Raw genomic sequence first — 14,831 nt, 5'->3', positions numbered from 1 at the left:
TATTAAATGCGAACGAAACCACTTACCTTCATTCCCCACATCATCATTCATAAGCCCCCCCAGCCACATCTTCCAGTCCTCATCATCTGCTGTATTGGGGTCATACATGTCTGGGGTGATGTCTGGAGCTCGGAGCTCTGCCTCTAGTTGCCCCAGGGGAACATCTTTCAGAGGCATCTTAGAGCGAGTTCGGAATGCAATGAGACTGTCATCCATGGGCTAGTCAATGGAGAAGGAAATAAAAACATATCACTGAATGCCTAATGCTTTCAATTTCTCCAAACTTCATCATATCCTGTGTGTTTCTCTTCTTAGCTTAAAACACAAGGTCTCTTCTCTAAACCATATGGATTTATTATTCTTTGTCTGAGAAACTTTAAGGATAATGACATCAAATTTTTTTTTGTAGGAGCCAATGTCTTTTTTTTTTTTAAAGGTTATACTCCACTTACAGTTCTTATAAAATATTGGCTATATTCCCCTTGTTGTACAATATACCCTTGCACCTTATAATGATGTCAGTTTTAAAACCAACATTTCAGGAACATTTATAAGAGCTTTATTAAGATACAATTCACACACCATAAAACTCGCTCTTTTAAAGTGTATAACTGAGTGGATCTTACTATATTCACAGAGTTGTGTGAGCATCACCACTATCTAATTCCAGAACACTTTCATCACCCCAAAAAGAAAAGCCATTTCCCTTAGTGGTAGCTCCCCATTCTTCCCTGATCCCAGTCTCTGATACCCACTAATCTTTTCTGTCTCTATGGATTTGCTTATGCTGGACATTTTATATAAAAGGAATCATAGGGGCTTCCCTGGTGGTCCAGTGGGTAAGACTCCACGCTCCCAATGCAGGGGGCCTGGGTTTGATCGCTGGTTGGGGAACTAGATCCCACACGTGTGCTGCAACTAAGAGTTCACATACCGCAACTAAGAGTCCGCATGCCACAACTAAGAAGTCCACATGCCGCAACTAAGAGTCCGCATGCCACAACTAAGAGTCCGCATGCCGCAACTAAGAAGTCTACATGCCACAATTAAAAAGATCCTACACGCCGCGACGAAGACCTGGCACAGCCAAAATAAATAAATATTTTTTAAAATAAATAAAAGGAATCATACAATATGTGGCCTTTTGTCTCTGGCTTCTTTCACTTAGCATGTTTTCAAAGTTCATCCATTTTGTAGCATGTATCAGTACTCATTCCTTTTTTTTTGTAATAAAATTTATTTACTCTATTTTATTTTTGGCTGCGTTGGGTCTTTGTTGCTGCGAGCGGGCTTCTCACTGCGGTGGCTTCTCTCATTGCAGAGCCCAGGCTCTAGGTGTGCACGCTTCAGTTGTGGCTCGCGGGCTCTAGAGCACAGGCTCAGTAGTTGTAGCGCACAGGCTTAGTTGCTCCATGGCATGTGGGATCTTCCCAGACCAGGGCTCAAACCCGTGTCCCCTGCATTGGCAGATGGATTCTTAACCACTGCATCACCAGGGAAGCCTCTCACTCCTTTTTTTTTTTTTCTCTCATTTCTTTTTATTAAGAAAAAAGGAAATGAATGATGTCTATTCATACTCTTTGCCCATTTTTTAATTCGGTTGTCTTTTTATTGTTGACTTATAAGAGTTCATTATATATTACAGATACAAGACCCTTATCAGATATGTGATTTGCAATTACTTTCTCCCACTTTCTGGGTTGTCTCCACTTTTTTGATGTATCCTCTGAGGCACAAAAGTTTTTAATTGTGACGAGGTCCAATGTACCTATTCTTTTTGTCATTTGTGCTTTTGGTATTGTATTAAGAAACCACTGCCTAATCAAAGGTCACAAAGATTTACTCTATGTTTTGTTCTAAGAGTTCTATAATTTTAGCTCTTACATTTAAGTCAATAATCTATTTTGAGTTAACTTTTGAGTGTGGTGTGAGGTAAGGATCTAACTTTCTACTCTTGCATGTGGATTTCCAGTTGTCACAGCACCATTTGTTGAAGGACTATTCTTTTCCCATTAATTGGTCTTGGAACACTTGTCAAAGATTAACTGACCATAAATTTAAGAGTTTATTTCTAGACTCTCAATTCTGTTCTACTGATCTGTATGTCTATTCCTTTTTTTTTTCTAAAAAGATACTTTAAGAGAAGTATCTTTTTTGTATTTTTACTTTTTAAAATATTTATTTATTTATTTGGCTGCTTCGGGTCTTAGTTGCGGCACACAGGATCTTTTGTGTGGTGTAAGGGCTTCTCTCTAGTTGTGGTGTGCAGGCTCCAGAGCGTGCGGCCAGTTGCACACGGCCAGGGGGAAGGATAAGCTGGGACAAAGTGAGAGAGTAGCATTAACATATATACGCTACAAAATGTAAAATAGACAGCTAGTGGGAAGTAGCTACATAGCACAGGGAGATCAGCCCGGTGCTTTGTGCCCACCTAGAGGGGTGGGATAGGGAGGATGGGAGGGAGATGCAAGAGGGAGAGGATATGGGGATATATGTATACATGTAGCTGATTCGCTTTGTTATACATGAGAAACTAACACAACATTGTAAAGCAATTATACTCCAATAAAGATGTTAAAAAAAATAATAATAACTGGTTGGGACTTCTGTGGCAGTCCAGTGGTTAAGACTCCACGCTTCCAATCAGAGGGTGCGGGTTTGATCCCTGGTCAGGGAACTAGGATCCTACATGCCACGCAGCACAGCCAAAAGAAAAATAAATAAATAAAAATTAAAAAAAAAAAAAAAAAAAAGAAGAACTGCCTAATGATGGAATTTAGAAAGTCATCATTTGACAGTAACCATAGTAATGACTGTTTCAATCAAGAACAAGCAATGGATGTTAAAATTAGTGGGTGAAAAGATATTTTGCCTCAAAGATACATATTAATTTAAAAATGGAAAAATAATAATTTTACAGCGAGGAAAACAAGCAGACACCACCTTAACCATGTGATCAAATTTAACATGACGGAATTTATGTGCCTCCTGATATGATGCAATAAAAAGGACATATCACTTTTGTGATATTTGTGCCAAAAGTGCATAACCGGAATCTAATTATGAGGAGGTATGAGAAAAGTCAAAATTGAGGAACATTCTGTAAAATAATTGCTCTATAAGGTTCAAAAATGTCAAGGTTATGAAGCTTTGAGAAACTGTTCCCAATAAAAAGAGTCGAAGAGAGAAGACGACTAAATACAACATGAAATCCTAGACTGGATCCCGGATCACAAAAAAAAATCATTTTTCTTTTGCTTTATATAAAAGATATTATTGGGACAATTGGCAAAATCCAAATAAGGATTTTAATAGACTATTAATATTATATATCCTTATTTTCATAATCAAATGTCCTCATCTGTAGGAAATATACACTAAGATATTTAGGGGTAAAAGCGCATCATGACTGCAACACACTCTAAAGCAATTCAGGAAAAAATAAATGTGTACAGAGAGAGAGAAAGAAGGAGAAAACGATAAAGCAATTGTGGTAAAGGTTAATATTTGAGGAATCTGGCTGAAGGTTGTTCCTATGTTCCACATTTTTTTGTGTGTGTGTGTGGTATACGGGCCTCTCACTGTTGTGGCCTCTCCCGTTGTGGAGCACAGGCTCCGGACGCGCAGGCTCAGGGGCCATGGCTCACGGGCCCAGCCGCTCCGCGGCATGTGGGATCCTCCCGGACCGGGGCACGAACCCGTGTCCCCTGCATTGGCAGGCGGACTCTCAACCACTGCACCACCAGGGAAGCCCTATGTTCCACATTTTAAAATGCTCTCTGTCACATACCTTATTTCTTCCTTAGGAACTGCCATTCTCACTTAATTCTCACTTACAATAAAACATACAAACTAGAGTACCAAAGACCTATAATTTCATGACTGTTACTAACTGTATCAAAATTTAATATCTTCCCTTCTCCCTTCCCAATCTGAGCAATGACTAAATTATTCCATTTGACTTTTTCAGCAATTTAGAGTTATGTTTACCTGGAAAGAATCCATGCAGACTGGACTGGAAGCCAGCTCCTCATCTACCGCATGCAACTTCTCCATGAAAGTACTATCCTTGGTCTGTTTGGGCTTTGGTGGGGGCGGAGGCCCCATGGGCACTACCTCAGCACTGATGTGCCTAATGGCAGGTGTGGTGACTTTCTCAGCCTGATTAAAAGGGGCAAGTATGTTAAAAATTAAAGGGAGGAAGGGAAGAGAACAAAAAAAAAAAGCGGGAGGAGAGAAGCATGTCTTTCATATGCTAGCAATCTTTCTCTTCCCATCTAGATAGAGGTATATAAAAACAAAGGCACTGTCAAGTACATTAATCTAATTAGGTTTCATCCTATTTCCAATGAAGCCAACAGGATGCTACTTAGGTTATCAAAAGCAGGGAAATACAATAAAAATGGCTTTAGAACAATATTAGAAAACACATACAAAAAAGAGAAGGGTAGAAGGAAAGAAACTCTGCCAGTCACTCACATTTGGCCCCTTAATAAGAACTCTCCCTGTCACTGAGTTCCAGTTTTCTCTTAACTGTTCACTGACTTAAGGGAATTTGAAATTCAGTTATAACTAGTCACAAATACCAGGAAGATAATGGCATGATTACTGATCTTGAATCATGTTTGGCAAAGGGTGACAGCTTAGAATCACCATGGATAAATGATCTATTTATACCGTTAAATAATCTACTTATAGAGCATCTCTAATTTATCTTGCTAGTATGATGTGGATTTACCTCTGATAATATGCCACTCTCCTCATCTGTTTCAGTCATCTCAGAAGACTGCCTCAATCTGGATTTCTTTGCCCCACGTGGAGACGAAGCAGTGCTTTCAACATCACTTTCCAATAAACTCTACAAAACAAATCCAGTTCACTTTCATATGTATGCCCCTACCTCATTCCACTGAGTTTGAAGTACCTCAATAGAATGAATCACAAAATATCAATCACTGAATTAGAGTAAGAGAATAAAATTTAAATAAAAGCTTAATTTGCTGAAGGTAGGAACAGGGATCAGATCTCTATCCTCGTCAGCATTGTAAACTCTGTAAAACTGTAAGGCATTGATTTAAAATCCTTTAACAAACAAGTCAAAGAACAAATTAAGAAATAGAATATTACATTAACTATGAAAATGAACGAACTACAGCTACAAGCAACGGCATAAATGAATCTCAAATGACTTGTGTTGAACCAAAAAAAAAAAAAAAGCCACACAAAAGAATAGACTATGGTTCCATTTACCTAAGGTTCAGAAACAGTAAAAAATTGAACACAATGTGTACAGCTGCATATTTAGGTGATATAAGTAGAAAGATAAGCAAGGAAGTAATTACCAAAAAGTCAAGATAGTGGCTGTCTATAGGGGAAGAAAAGTGACTGTGATAAGAGGTGTCTGGCAATGTTATACTTAATGACTTTAAGGAAGGTTCATAAGGATTAGCTTTATAGTTATTTAAGCTGTATATTTTAATTTTTATCCTATGCACAGTTCTGTATGTTGTATGTGTGTTATATTTCATAATACAAGACACGAAAAAATCAAGGGAGCATGAAGAGGAGTCACAGTCTTAGATTTATGCAAAGAAATGAGTAGAAAAAAGAACAGTGTTTCAACCCTCTGTATAGAACAAGTGATATTACTAAGGAAGCAAAGTACACCCTGCCTTGTGGAGCCAACTTTTTTCTATATTACCAACTAACACTCACACAGGTAACCACTGACCTCTTCAGCAGTCTCATCTTCTTCTTCATCATCGGGCTGGTACTCTTCATCTGAGGAATCATCGTCTTCAAGGTGGATATCCACAAACTGAGGAGGCTACATAAGTACAATTATATAAAAAAATAAAATAATAGAAAACACGAATCATATGTATTTGGGAAATAAAGGGAAGAAAGCAGAGCAGGAAAAAGAAAAATCCTAAGAGCACAACAAGCAGCTAAAGCAAGTAATAAGAGGCAGGAGTTAATAAGATTTCTAGCATGAGAGTCAAACCTAAGACTAATGAAATGGAAAAAAACAAACCTGGAATTTAAATAAATACATAGGTCCAAAAAAGTTAACAAATAGAAGCATTTCGAAACTGATGAAGTCTTTCTGGAAAAGAATAAGAATTACCTCTTCCAAGTTTACCTTAATTTCATTGGCCTTCTTAATTGGTGAAATATTCCATGTTGGAATTACCTACCAACAAAGAATATAAACAGTTAAGTTCCCTTAACCAAAATAGACTATTTTTCATTTTTACTTCTTTACCATCACAAGGAGCCATCAGACTAACACGTAGCTACAGTGATGTAGGGGTACTGATTTACACTGTCAAATATTTGTCAGAGCTTGGCAGAAGAAAAGGAGAGATGAATCTATTTCCATCATTAGCATCTCTGCCTTAAACCTAGTAAGAATCTAGGTCCATAAATGGACAAAGTGTCTATATTGTCTACTTTATATTACAGCTTGGGTTCACATAGAATAATAAATATGAAAACTGTTTATAAACTACAATAGTACACAAACCTAGGATACTACAGGTGACAGCAGCCTTTTGCCATCAGTATGTCTTAATCAATTACATAAATCCACCATAAGTATGCCTCCAAAAAGCTAGCCATGAAAAGTTCTTAGGGAAGGATTTCGGGGTGAAGTGTCAAGTCGTACACAACTTCTTTTCAAATAGTCCAGGAAAAAAACAATAGACAGACACAGAGAGAGATAAAGCAAATATGGCAGAATTTAACATTGTTAAATCTAGATGGAATCTAGATTCATTGTAGAATTCTTTTCAACTTTTTCAGGATTTTAAAACAATAGAGGGGCTTCCCTCGTGGCGCAGTGGTTAAGAATCCGCCTGCCAATGCAGGGGACACGGGTTCGAGCCCTGCTCTGGGAAGATCCCACATGCCGTGGAGCAACAAAGCCTATGCACCGCAACTACTGAGCATGCACTCTAGAACCCACAAGCCACAACTACTGAGCCTGTGTGCCGTGACTCCTGAAGCCTGAGCGCCTAGAGCCCATGCCCTGCAATGAGAGAAGCCACCATAATGAGAAGCCCACGCACCGCAAAGAAGAGTAGCCCCCCCCACCGCTGCAACTAGAGAAACCCTGTGCCCGTGCACAGCAATGAAGACCCAATGCAGCCAAAAATAAATAAATAAAATAAATAAATTTTAAAAATAAAACAATAGAGTTGGCGGGGGGAAGTTTTCAAAGAATTCTTTAAAACCTCTTACATACTCCTGACACAATACCACTGGAGTGCATAATTTCTTGACCATCTAACTGTGACCCAAACGAAATCATCATGAACAAAATCCAATAGACCATTAGGTTCTGTCTCTACAAGGAGCCTTAGGCCCTCCACATCTCCTCAGCCCTGCCACGTTGTGGCTACTTATCTAGCTCTGTGGAGCCAGGCCCAATACAGGGTAAAGGGAATGATGTGATTCAGGTCCATACCTCTTCTCATGTTTGTTTCTAAACCAATCAATTTTCCTACTGCCAAATCCATCAGGAAGGAGTCAGTCTATTAAGATTAAGAAGCAAGAGAAATGGACTCTAATCTTTGCTCTCCCCACATAAACTATAGCCTTGGGTTGTCTACCTTCTCTGCAACTATATACGTGGTTGGTAGACATAATCCAGAGCCTGATTTGGATCTCCCTGGGTTTTTTTTAATCAAATATGGAATTAATGTTAATTATATTCTATGTCAGGTAGACTTCATAGAACTTCTGTCTCACATCATAGCTACCACATATTCATTTGTGATTACTTTCTGGAGAAACATGAAATTTCACTTTATGCAACCAGGGTTAGTTAATTAAACAAATATATACAAATATATATATATGATGTGGCTGTCAAAAAAAGCCAGTGCATAGGGGGGCAGAATTTGCCACCCTAAAATGTATGTCTTTGGCATATTAAAAAAAAAAAAAAAGCCAATGCAACCTTAGGCTGCATTAAGGGAAATATGGACTCTGAACACTGAGGGAATAACCTAACTTTATTTTATTTTATTTATTTTTTTTTTTCGGTACGTGGGCCTCTCACTGCTGTGGCCTCTCCCGTTGCGGAGCACAGGCTCCAGACGCGCAGGCTCAGCGGCCATGGCTCACGGGCCCAGCCGCTGCACGGCACGTGGGATCCTCCCAGACCGGGGCACGAACCCATGTCCCCTGCGTCGGCAGGCGGACTCTCAACCACTGCGCCACCAGGGAAGCCCTATTTTACTTTTTTTTTGGCTGCACCATGCGGCATGCAGGATCTTAGTTCCCTGACCAGAGACTGAACCTGTACCCCTGCAGTGGAAGCTCAGAGTCTTAACCACTGGAATGCCAGGGAAGTCCCAACCTAACTTTAATCTATACTAGTTAAACCCTATCTGAAGCACTAGATCCACTTAAGGCATACTTTTAAAAGGATATGGACAAACTTGGCACATGCAGAAGAAAAGGATCAGATTGGTGAAGGTACTCAAAGCCTTGTCACATGAAGACCAATAAAAACTTAGGGGACGTTTAGCAAGAAAAGAACGTTATAAAAAGATATATTGGTTTTCTTCAACTAGAGGAAAGGTCACGTGGAAGAGGAACAGACATTTCTTCTACAGGGCTGCAAGGAACAGAACCAGACAAACAGACAAAAACTACAGTATGCATTTTGGGTCCATATGGCAAATCTTTCCTACTATCAGAGATAGAATGGACTCCCTCAGGACTATCACCTGCCTTGTCGCAGAAGGTAAGCACAAACTGGACAAGTCTTGTTAAGCATATAGAACACAGTGCCCAGCATCAAAGAGCTTGCTGTATCAGAATGCTTCAAAAGTCTTCAAGAGGTTCTCATACTTTAGTGTGCAAAAGAATGTACTGTTGGGCTTTCAACAATGAATATTCCCAGGCCCTACCCATGGGTCCTGATTCCTAGGTCTGAGGTGAGCCCAAGAATGTGCATTTTTAATAAGCACTCTTGAGGAACCCCATACCAGGGTGATCTTGATGCAACTGGTCCCTGGAACACAATTTGAAATACACTACTTTAAACACTTCACCACATATCTCACAACATGAATAGAAAAACTGTCATCACTCATTGCTTTCAACCGCTCCAAATGGTTATCTATCTAGCACTTCCAAAAAAGCAACTAAAATAAAAATGAACTATGATAATGATTTCATATATTGCATCTCCACATGTCTATTTGCCTTTTACAAATATTTCTTTAAGGAGTCAAACCCAGATCATAATAAATATTTCCTATATTTTTTCCCTACAAATAACCTGGAATTATATACTATTAACAAAGCTAAATAAACGATAAAGAAAAAACAGAACACCCACCACTCCTTTTTCCACCACTTCCTTCAGTTTAGAGCGTGTCATTTTGGGTTCCTAAGAAGGGAAAATGAGAAGAAAACAGCCAATGAAAATCATCGAGTGATTCTTGAGTTTGCCCCCAACTGCCAAATTATTTAAAAACTCCCAAGTGAGTTTGTAAACAACTCACTACACTCAGCCAGTACAGATAGTTCTGTTCCATGACATTGAAAGAACGATAACTACTCACAAACATTGGCATATCCTCCGTCTCACTGATGGCTGCTTTCATCATAGCGACTACATGTTCATTTGTGATTACTTCCTGGAGAAAGATGAAATTTCACTTTATGCAACAAAGATGTATCATCTAGATGATACTCATGTCTCTGTAACTCTGCTAGATATATGTAGAGGATAAACGAGAGCTAGATACCCAAATGATTTCAGATTAGAGTAGAGCAAGGCAATTGAAAGCAAAGAAGGAAGTTTTGGAGAGAAGCACACAGCTTCCAACAATGTAGCAAGCAAATGGACCAATCTCATTAGCTGATACTAACAGGAATGGCTCAAAAAAAAAAAAATTCTCAGGTTAACTATCTGCTTAAGAGAAACAGTAATAAACAGCAAAGGCTTTATAAACAGCTGTACTGCTACATAGCAAAGAAGAGTATTTGCATATGTGCAAAGGACTGTAAACTGTTAACTGGGCATCTTTTAAGACACACTGACCCACAAGAGTAAATCCACCGTGAACATTATCATCTTCCATTATCTTTGAATATGCTAAACAATAAACAATCAAATCAGTGGAAGGAAGTAGTGTAACAGTTTATCTTCCCAATTAAGTTCTTTCACATGTGTTCACATTTCAAACTTGTGCTGAGTGCAAAGAGAAGGTTACCCTGAAATGTAAAATATTTCGCCACAGGGAACTCACAAAATTAGTAATTCACACACCGAGACTCAAGAGTTTCCTGAGAACTTTTATTTGCTCCTGGTGAAAGAGTTCTATTCCCATTACACGGCTGCCCCCGTCTTACTCACATGAAGGATGTTTCGCACGTTGACTGCTGTTAGGTTGTGCTGCTTGGCACCGTCCTCTAAGGTGCGGTCAAGCATGTCATCCAGCTTCAGGTCACAAGCCAAAGTCCCTTCTTCTTGACCCTTTCCATCTCTTTTCCTCTTGGTACCCTTTTTCTTTTTTCGCCTTTTCTCGTTTTCTTCACTGTCTTGCTCTTCTGCAAATAAACCAAGAACATCACAAGAATCACCAAAGCAACTGCTCCCGGAACTTAACCCATAAAGCCACCAGTAAAAGAAAAGGCCAGCTGTCTGGCCCTGGAAATCAAAGAAGACTAAGATATAACAGCGGTGGTAAAGGCAGATGTGGTAGTACTGTTGTAGTAATAACACCTAACATTCACTGAATATTCCTTTTATGTCAGGCATTCTTCTACACACTTTATACATATTAATTCACTGACTCCTCATAACAACACTATGAAGTAGGGACTATTATTTTTCCCACTGTACAGAGGAAGAAACTGAGGCAGAAAGATTAAGAAACTTTCCCAAGAGCTAATAACGACAAAGCCATGTTTTAAAGCCAAGCACTCTAGCTCTAGAACTCTGTCTTAATTATTACTCCATACTACCCAGATAATACATCAGAAACCCAGGTTTATGTCCCAGATCTATAACTTAACTGGGTTGCCTTGGCAATAGTCTTATTTTTTTCTTTTATAAAATACAGATATCTTCCCATCAGGGATGCCACGCATATTAAGTGAAATAATATATATCAAAGTGCTTTATAACCAATGAAATATTATACAAATGTAATTTATCATTATTATTATTACACTGAGTCTAGAAAAGAAAAAAACAAGGAGCAAATCAATTAAAAAAATCCACTCTGATTAAAAAAGGGGGGAGGGGATGAAGTACCTCTATTCTACAAGAAAGGAGTATATATATAACCAGATAAAAGGAAAAGCTTCTTGGTTATTAGAATCTGTTAAGTCTTGAAGTAGATTATCACGCAACACCAAAATGAGGTTCTCATCTCTCTGATACTTTTTGGTCTGCTACCGTCTGAAAACAAGGGATTAGAGAAGATTAACATCAAGACAACCTTTTTGGTTTAAAAAGATTTTATGACCTTCAAGCTGCACCCTGGCAATGTTTACTCAGTGAAAAATTATTAGTAATTTCAAACAATTGCTTTTGCACTTGGGAATATATATCAAGAATTTGATAAATGTTCGTAACTTTCAATCCAATCTTCTTCTTAAGGAAATAATTACACATGTAAAGACTAATCAAGTTATTCATTTCAACATTAATTATTTTAGCAAAAACATGGAAAACACCTAAATGTCGACTGAAGAAAAACACACAACCTAAAAGTTGCAAGTTAGGGCTTCCCTGGTGGCGCAGTGGTTGAGAGTCCGCCTGCCGATGCAGGGGACACGGGTTCGTGCCCCGGTCTGGGAAGATCCCACATGCCGCGGAGCGGCTAGGCCCGTGAGCCATGGCTGCTGAGCCTGTGCGTCCGGAGCCTGTGCTCCACAACGGGAGAGGCCGCAACAGTGAGAGGCCCGCGTACCGCAAAAAAAAAAAAAAAAAAAAAAAAAAAAGTTGCAAGTTATGTTTTATTCAGGGACCTTACTGAGGACTACAGCCTGGGAGACAGCCTCTCAGATAGCTCTGAGGAACTGCTCCAAAGAGGTTAGGGAGAAGCCAGGATATACAGAAGTTTTCACTGGGAAAAAAAAAACAAAAAACATGTAATTGAACATCAAAAGATTACTGCTAATCGCAAAAAAAGACACCTCAAGTTAATGATTTTAGTGCTTTTCTATGTAGAGGAACATGCAAGAGTCTTGCTCATTGAAGTTATTCCTTAGCTATGCATCTTAACTATCTAGGGCCAGTATCCTGTTTTTCTCCAACCTGAATTCCCCTCAGGGTGCACCCTTTGGGGTTGGGGTGGGGTGGGGGTATGGCTGCAGTGGCTGATGCCTTGACAGCAGGCAACATTCATTGTTTACTGAAAAGGTAGACAACATTTTTTGTGTGCACAGCCAATATGAAAAAAATGATTAAGTGAACACTGGTACACCATACACTGGACTGTAACTGACCCATTAAAAATAGTCTTTTTAAGCAATTGATGGGGGGGGACAAGTTAAAAATGTCTACAAAGAGATTTTAATGATATGGAAACAATTTTGATAATGATTTTTTTTTTTTTAAAGAAGATGCTGGGGGTAGGAGTTTATTAATTATTTTTGCTGTGTTGGGTCTTCGTTTCTGTGCGAGGGCTTTCTCTAGTTGTGGCAAGCGGGCGCCACTCTTCATCGCGGGTGCACGGGCCTTCTCACTATCACAGCCTCTCTTGTTGCGGAGCACAGGCTCCAGACGCGCAGGCTCAGTAGTTGTGGCTCACGGGCCTAGTTGCTCCGCGGCATGTGGGATCCTCCCAGACCAGGGCTCAAACCCGTGTCCCCTGCATTAGCAGGCAGATTCTCAACCACTGCGCCACCAGAGAAGCCCGATAATGATTTTTAAGTTAAAAAAAAAAAAAAAAAAGTAGAATTCAAACATACACATCTTACATTTGTGTAACCTAAACAAAAAATGGGCTACCTTGAGGTACATCCCAACAAAGTGATAGATGCAAAAGAAATATAAAACTCTAGAATGCATCAGAAAAGTGACAAAGCTCTTTACTGATGGTCATTTGAGAAAGTAGCAAAAGGGGAATTACATAGCATAATACACAACAAAACTGTCTAAAAACCTTTGTACACATATCTTTTCCCAAAGTCTCTCTTCTCACCTCATTTACCCCTTTCCTCCATAAACTCCAAAACTCTTCTCTCTTCACCACGCTTGAATCTCCTCTCTTTGCTCCTCCCTTCCCTCTTGCATCCTTTCTCATGTAGACCAATCTAGGCAGTGCTTGGTTTCTGCCATCCACCTTTCCCTTCTCATCTTACCAGTACTTAAACAATGACCTGGTAGTTGCAGAGCAAGAAAAGGATTTCTGACACCCGAAGTTTTGATTCAGCTTCATATTCATATCCTATCATGTTGTTGGTAACACTGTCAATTGAAAAACTGACCCGGGGGAAAAAGTATGAAAGACACAAGTTAAAACTATTAATGTTATACCAGAAATAATAAAGTGTGTTATTAACGAAAAATTAACCTAAATAAATAAAATCTTCCTCACGAAATTTAGATCTACAAAATGTAACAAAAATTCATAGAAGTGAAGACCAAAAAAAGGAAATTTACAATGGAAGCAGCTAAAATTAATAAAATTTTATACAGATAGTTGATGAGGAATCAAATTGTCCTTTAAAACAGTGCTTCTCAAACTCTCTGTGGTGAAAAACTAGTCTTGTTTTTGACCAATCCACTGTAGACTCATACTTTTATAAAGTAAGAATATAGCCATAATGTCAAATGTTACAACATTTCTAAAGTTTTATTCTCAGTTTCCGTGATTTATTTTGTTTCAAACCAGTAACAAATAGTTCTCAAACTAGCACTGGTTTTCAGACCACACTTTGAGTAACACTGCTTTAAAATATACACTGTAAAACATTCAACCCCAATAAAAATACAATAAAGACAAACATAAAAAATAATTTTAAAGAACTGTGAAGAAAACTTATCACAAAATAAAAATGGAAATAACAAAATTCGCTGCAGAAAATACTTTTCAATGGAAAAAGCATTGGAGTTAGCATAATTCCCATTCAGAATGGCTATCTTACAAACACAGAATCAAAGTAATCACTGTGGGGTTACATGATCTCATCTAATTACATCCCCCTAAATCACATTACACTTATTTCTCCTCTGATTTCTGATTTTAAGGCTGAGTTTAATAGGGAATGTGGGTCTATAAGGAAAACTGAACAAATTCTAATACATTGCACGGACAATACAAGAAAGAACAGATAATTCAGTCATATCTTACTCTGTTTTAGAACTAATCTATTATCTTACTTTTAAAATATTGGGATACCACTGACCCTAAGAATTCTAAAGAACTGATATTTAAAAATTAAAAAAAGGAAAACAAAAACAACAACAAAAAAAGCACTTCCCTGGCGGTCCAGTGGTTAAGATTCCGTGCTTCCACTGCAGGGCGCGCAGGTTCGATCCCTGGTCAGGGAACTAAGAACCCACATGCCGCAGTGGCCAGCCAAAAATAAATAAATAAATAAAAATTTTAAATTTAAAAAATTTTACAAAGGAAGCCACTCTATAAAAATCAGACTAGAATAAAGAAGGATATCTAATTTTTCCTTCTATGAGAAAGGTGGGATGTGGCTAAAAACAAGGTATTTGCTGAGAAGCACATTTAATGATGTAAGCAGTAAGTTGAAAGTAAATTTGCACTGTAAATGTACTGCAAAATGGATGATGTCAATAAAAACATGGGTGGGTTCTGTAATATCTAAATCACCAAAGTCGC

The 14,831-nt window shown here is 38.6% G+C and overlaps 1 protein-coding gene across 8 annotated transcripts in view; it reads right to left on the bottom strand.

The window, feature by feature from the left end:
• The window catches only part of GON4L (gon-4 like), an 88,301-nt gene that overhangs the window by 52,581 nt on the left and 20,889 nt on the right, over nucleotides 1–14,831 (bottom strand). For 7 of the 8 annotated variants that reach the window (XM_089913964.1, XM_022559784.2, XM_022559785.2 and 4 more), the window contains 8 exons: nucleotides 10,379–10,572; nucleotides 9,582–9,656; nucleotides 9,356–9,406; nucleotides 6,143–6,193; nucleotides 5,732–5,827; nucleotides 4,739–4,858; nucleotides 3,991–4,161; nucleotides 27–219 (listed from right to left, as the gene is read on the bottom strand). In XM_089913964.1, coding sequence (XP_089770090.1) covers nucleotides 27–219; nucleotides 3,991–4,161; nucleotides 4,739–4,858; nucleotides 5,732–5,827; nucleotides 6,143–6,193; nucleotides 9,356–9,406; nucleotides 9,582–9,656; nucleotides 10,379–10,572 — 951 coding nt within the window. Of the gene's footprint in view, nucleotides 1–26; nucleotides 220–3,990; nucleotides 4,162–4,738; nucleotides 4,859–5,731; nucleotides 5,828–6,142; nucleotides 6,194–9,355; nucleotides 9,407–9,581; nucleotides 9,657–10,378; nucleotides 10,573–14,831 lie in introns of those variants that run through there. The other variant, XM_089913981.1, reaches the window with a different exon arrangement.

The sequence above is a fragment of the Delphinapterus leucas genome, chromosome 1 (genome assembly GCF_059928025.1).
Source record: "Delphinapterus leucas isolate spDelLeu-1000000601 "Yukka" chromosome 1, BTC_Dleu_Yukka2, whole genome shotgun sequence".
Taxonomy (NCBI): Eukaryota; Metazoa; Chordata; class Mammalia; order Artiodactyla; family Monodontidae; genus Delphinapterus; species Delphinapterus leucas.
This window is presented reverse-complemented; position numbering and strand designations above follow the sequence as displayed.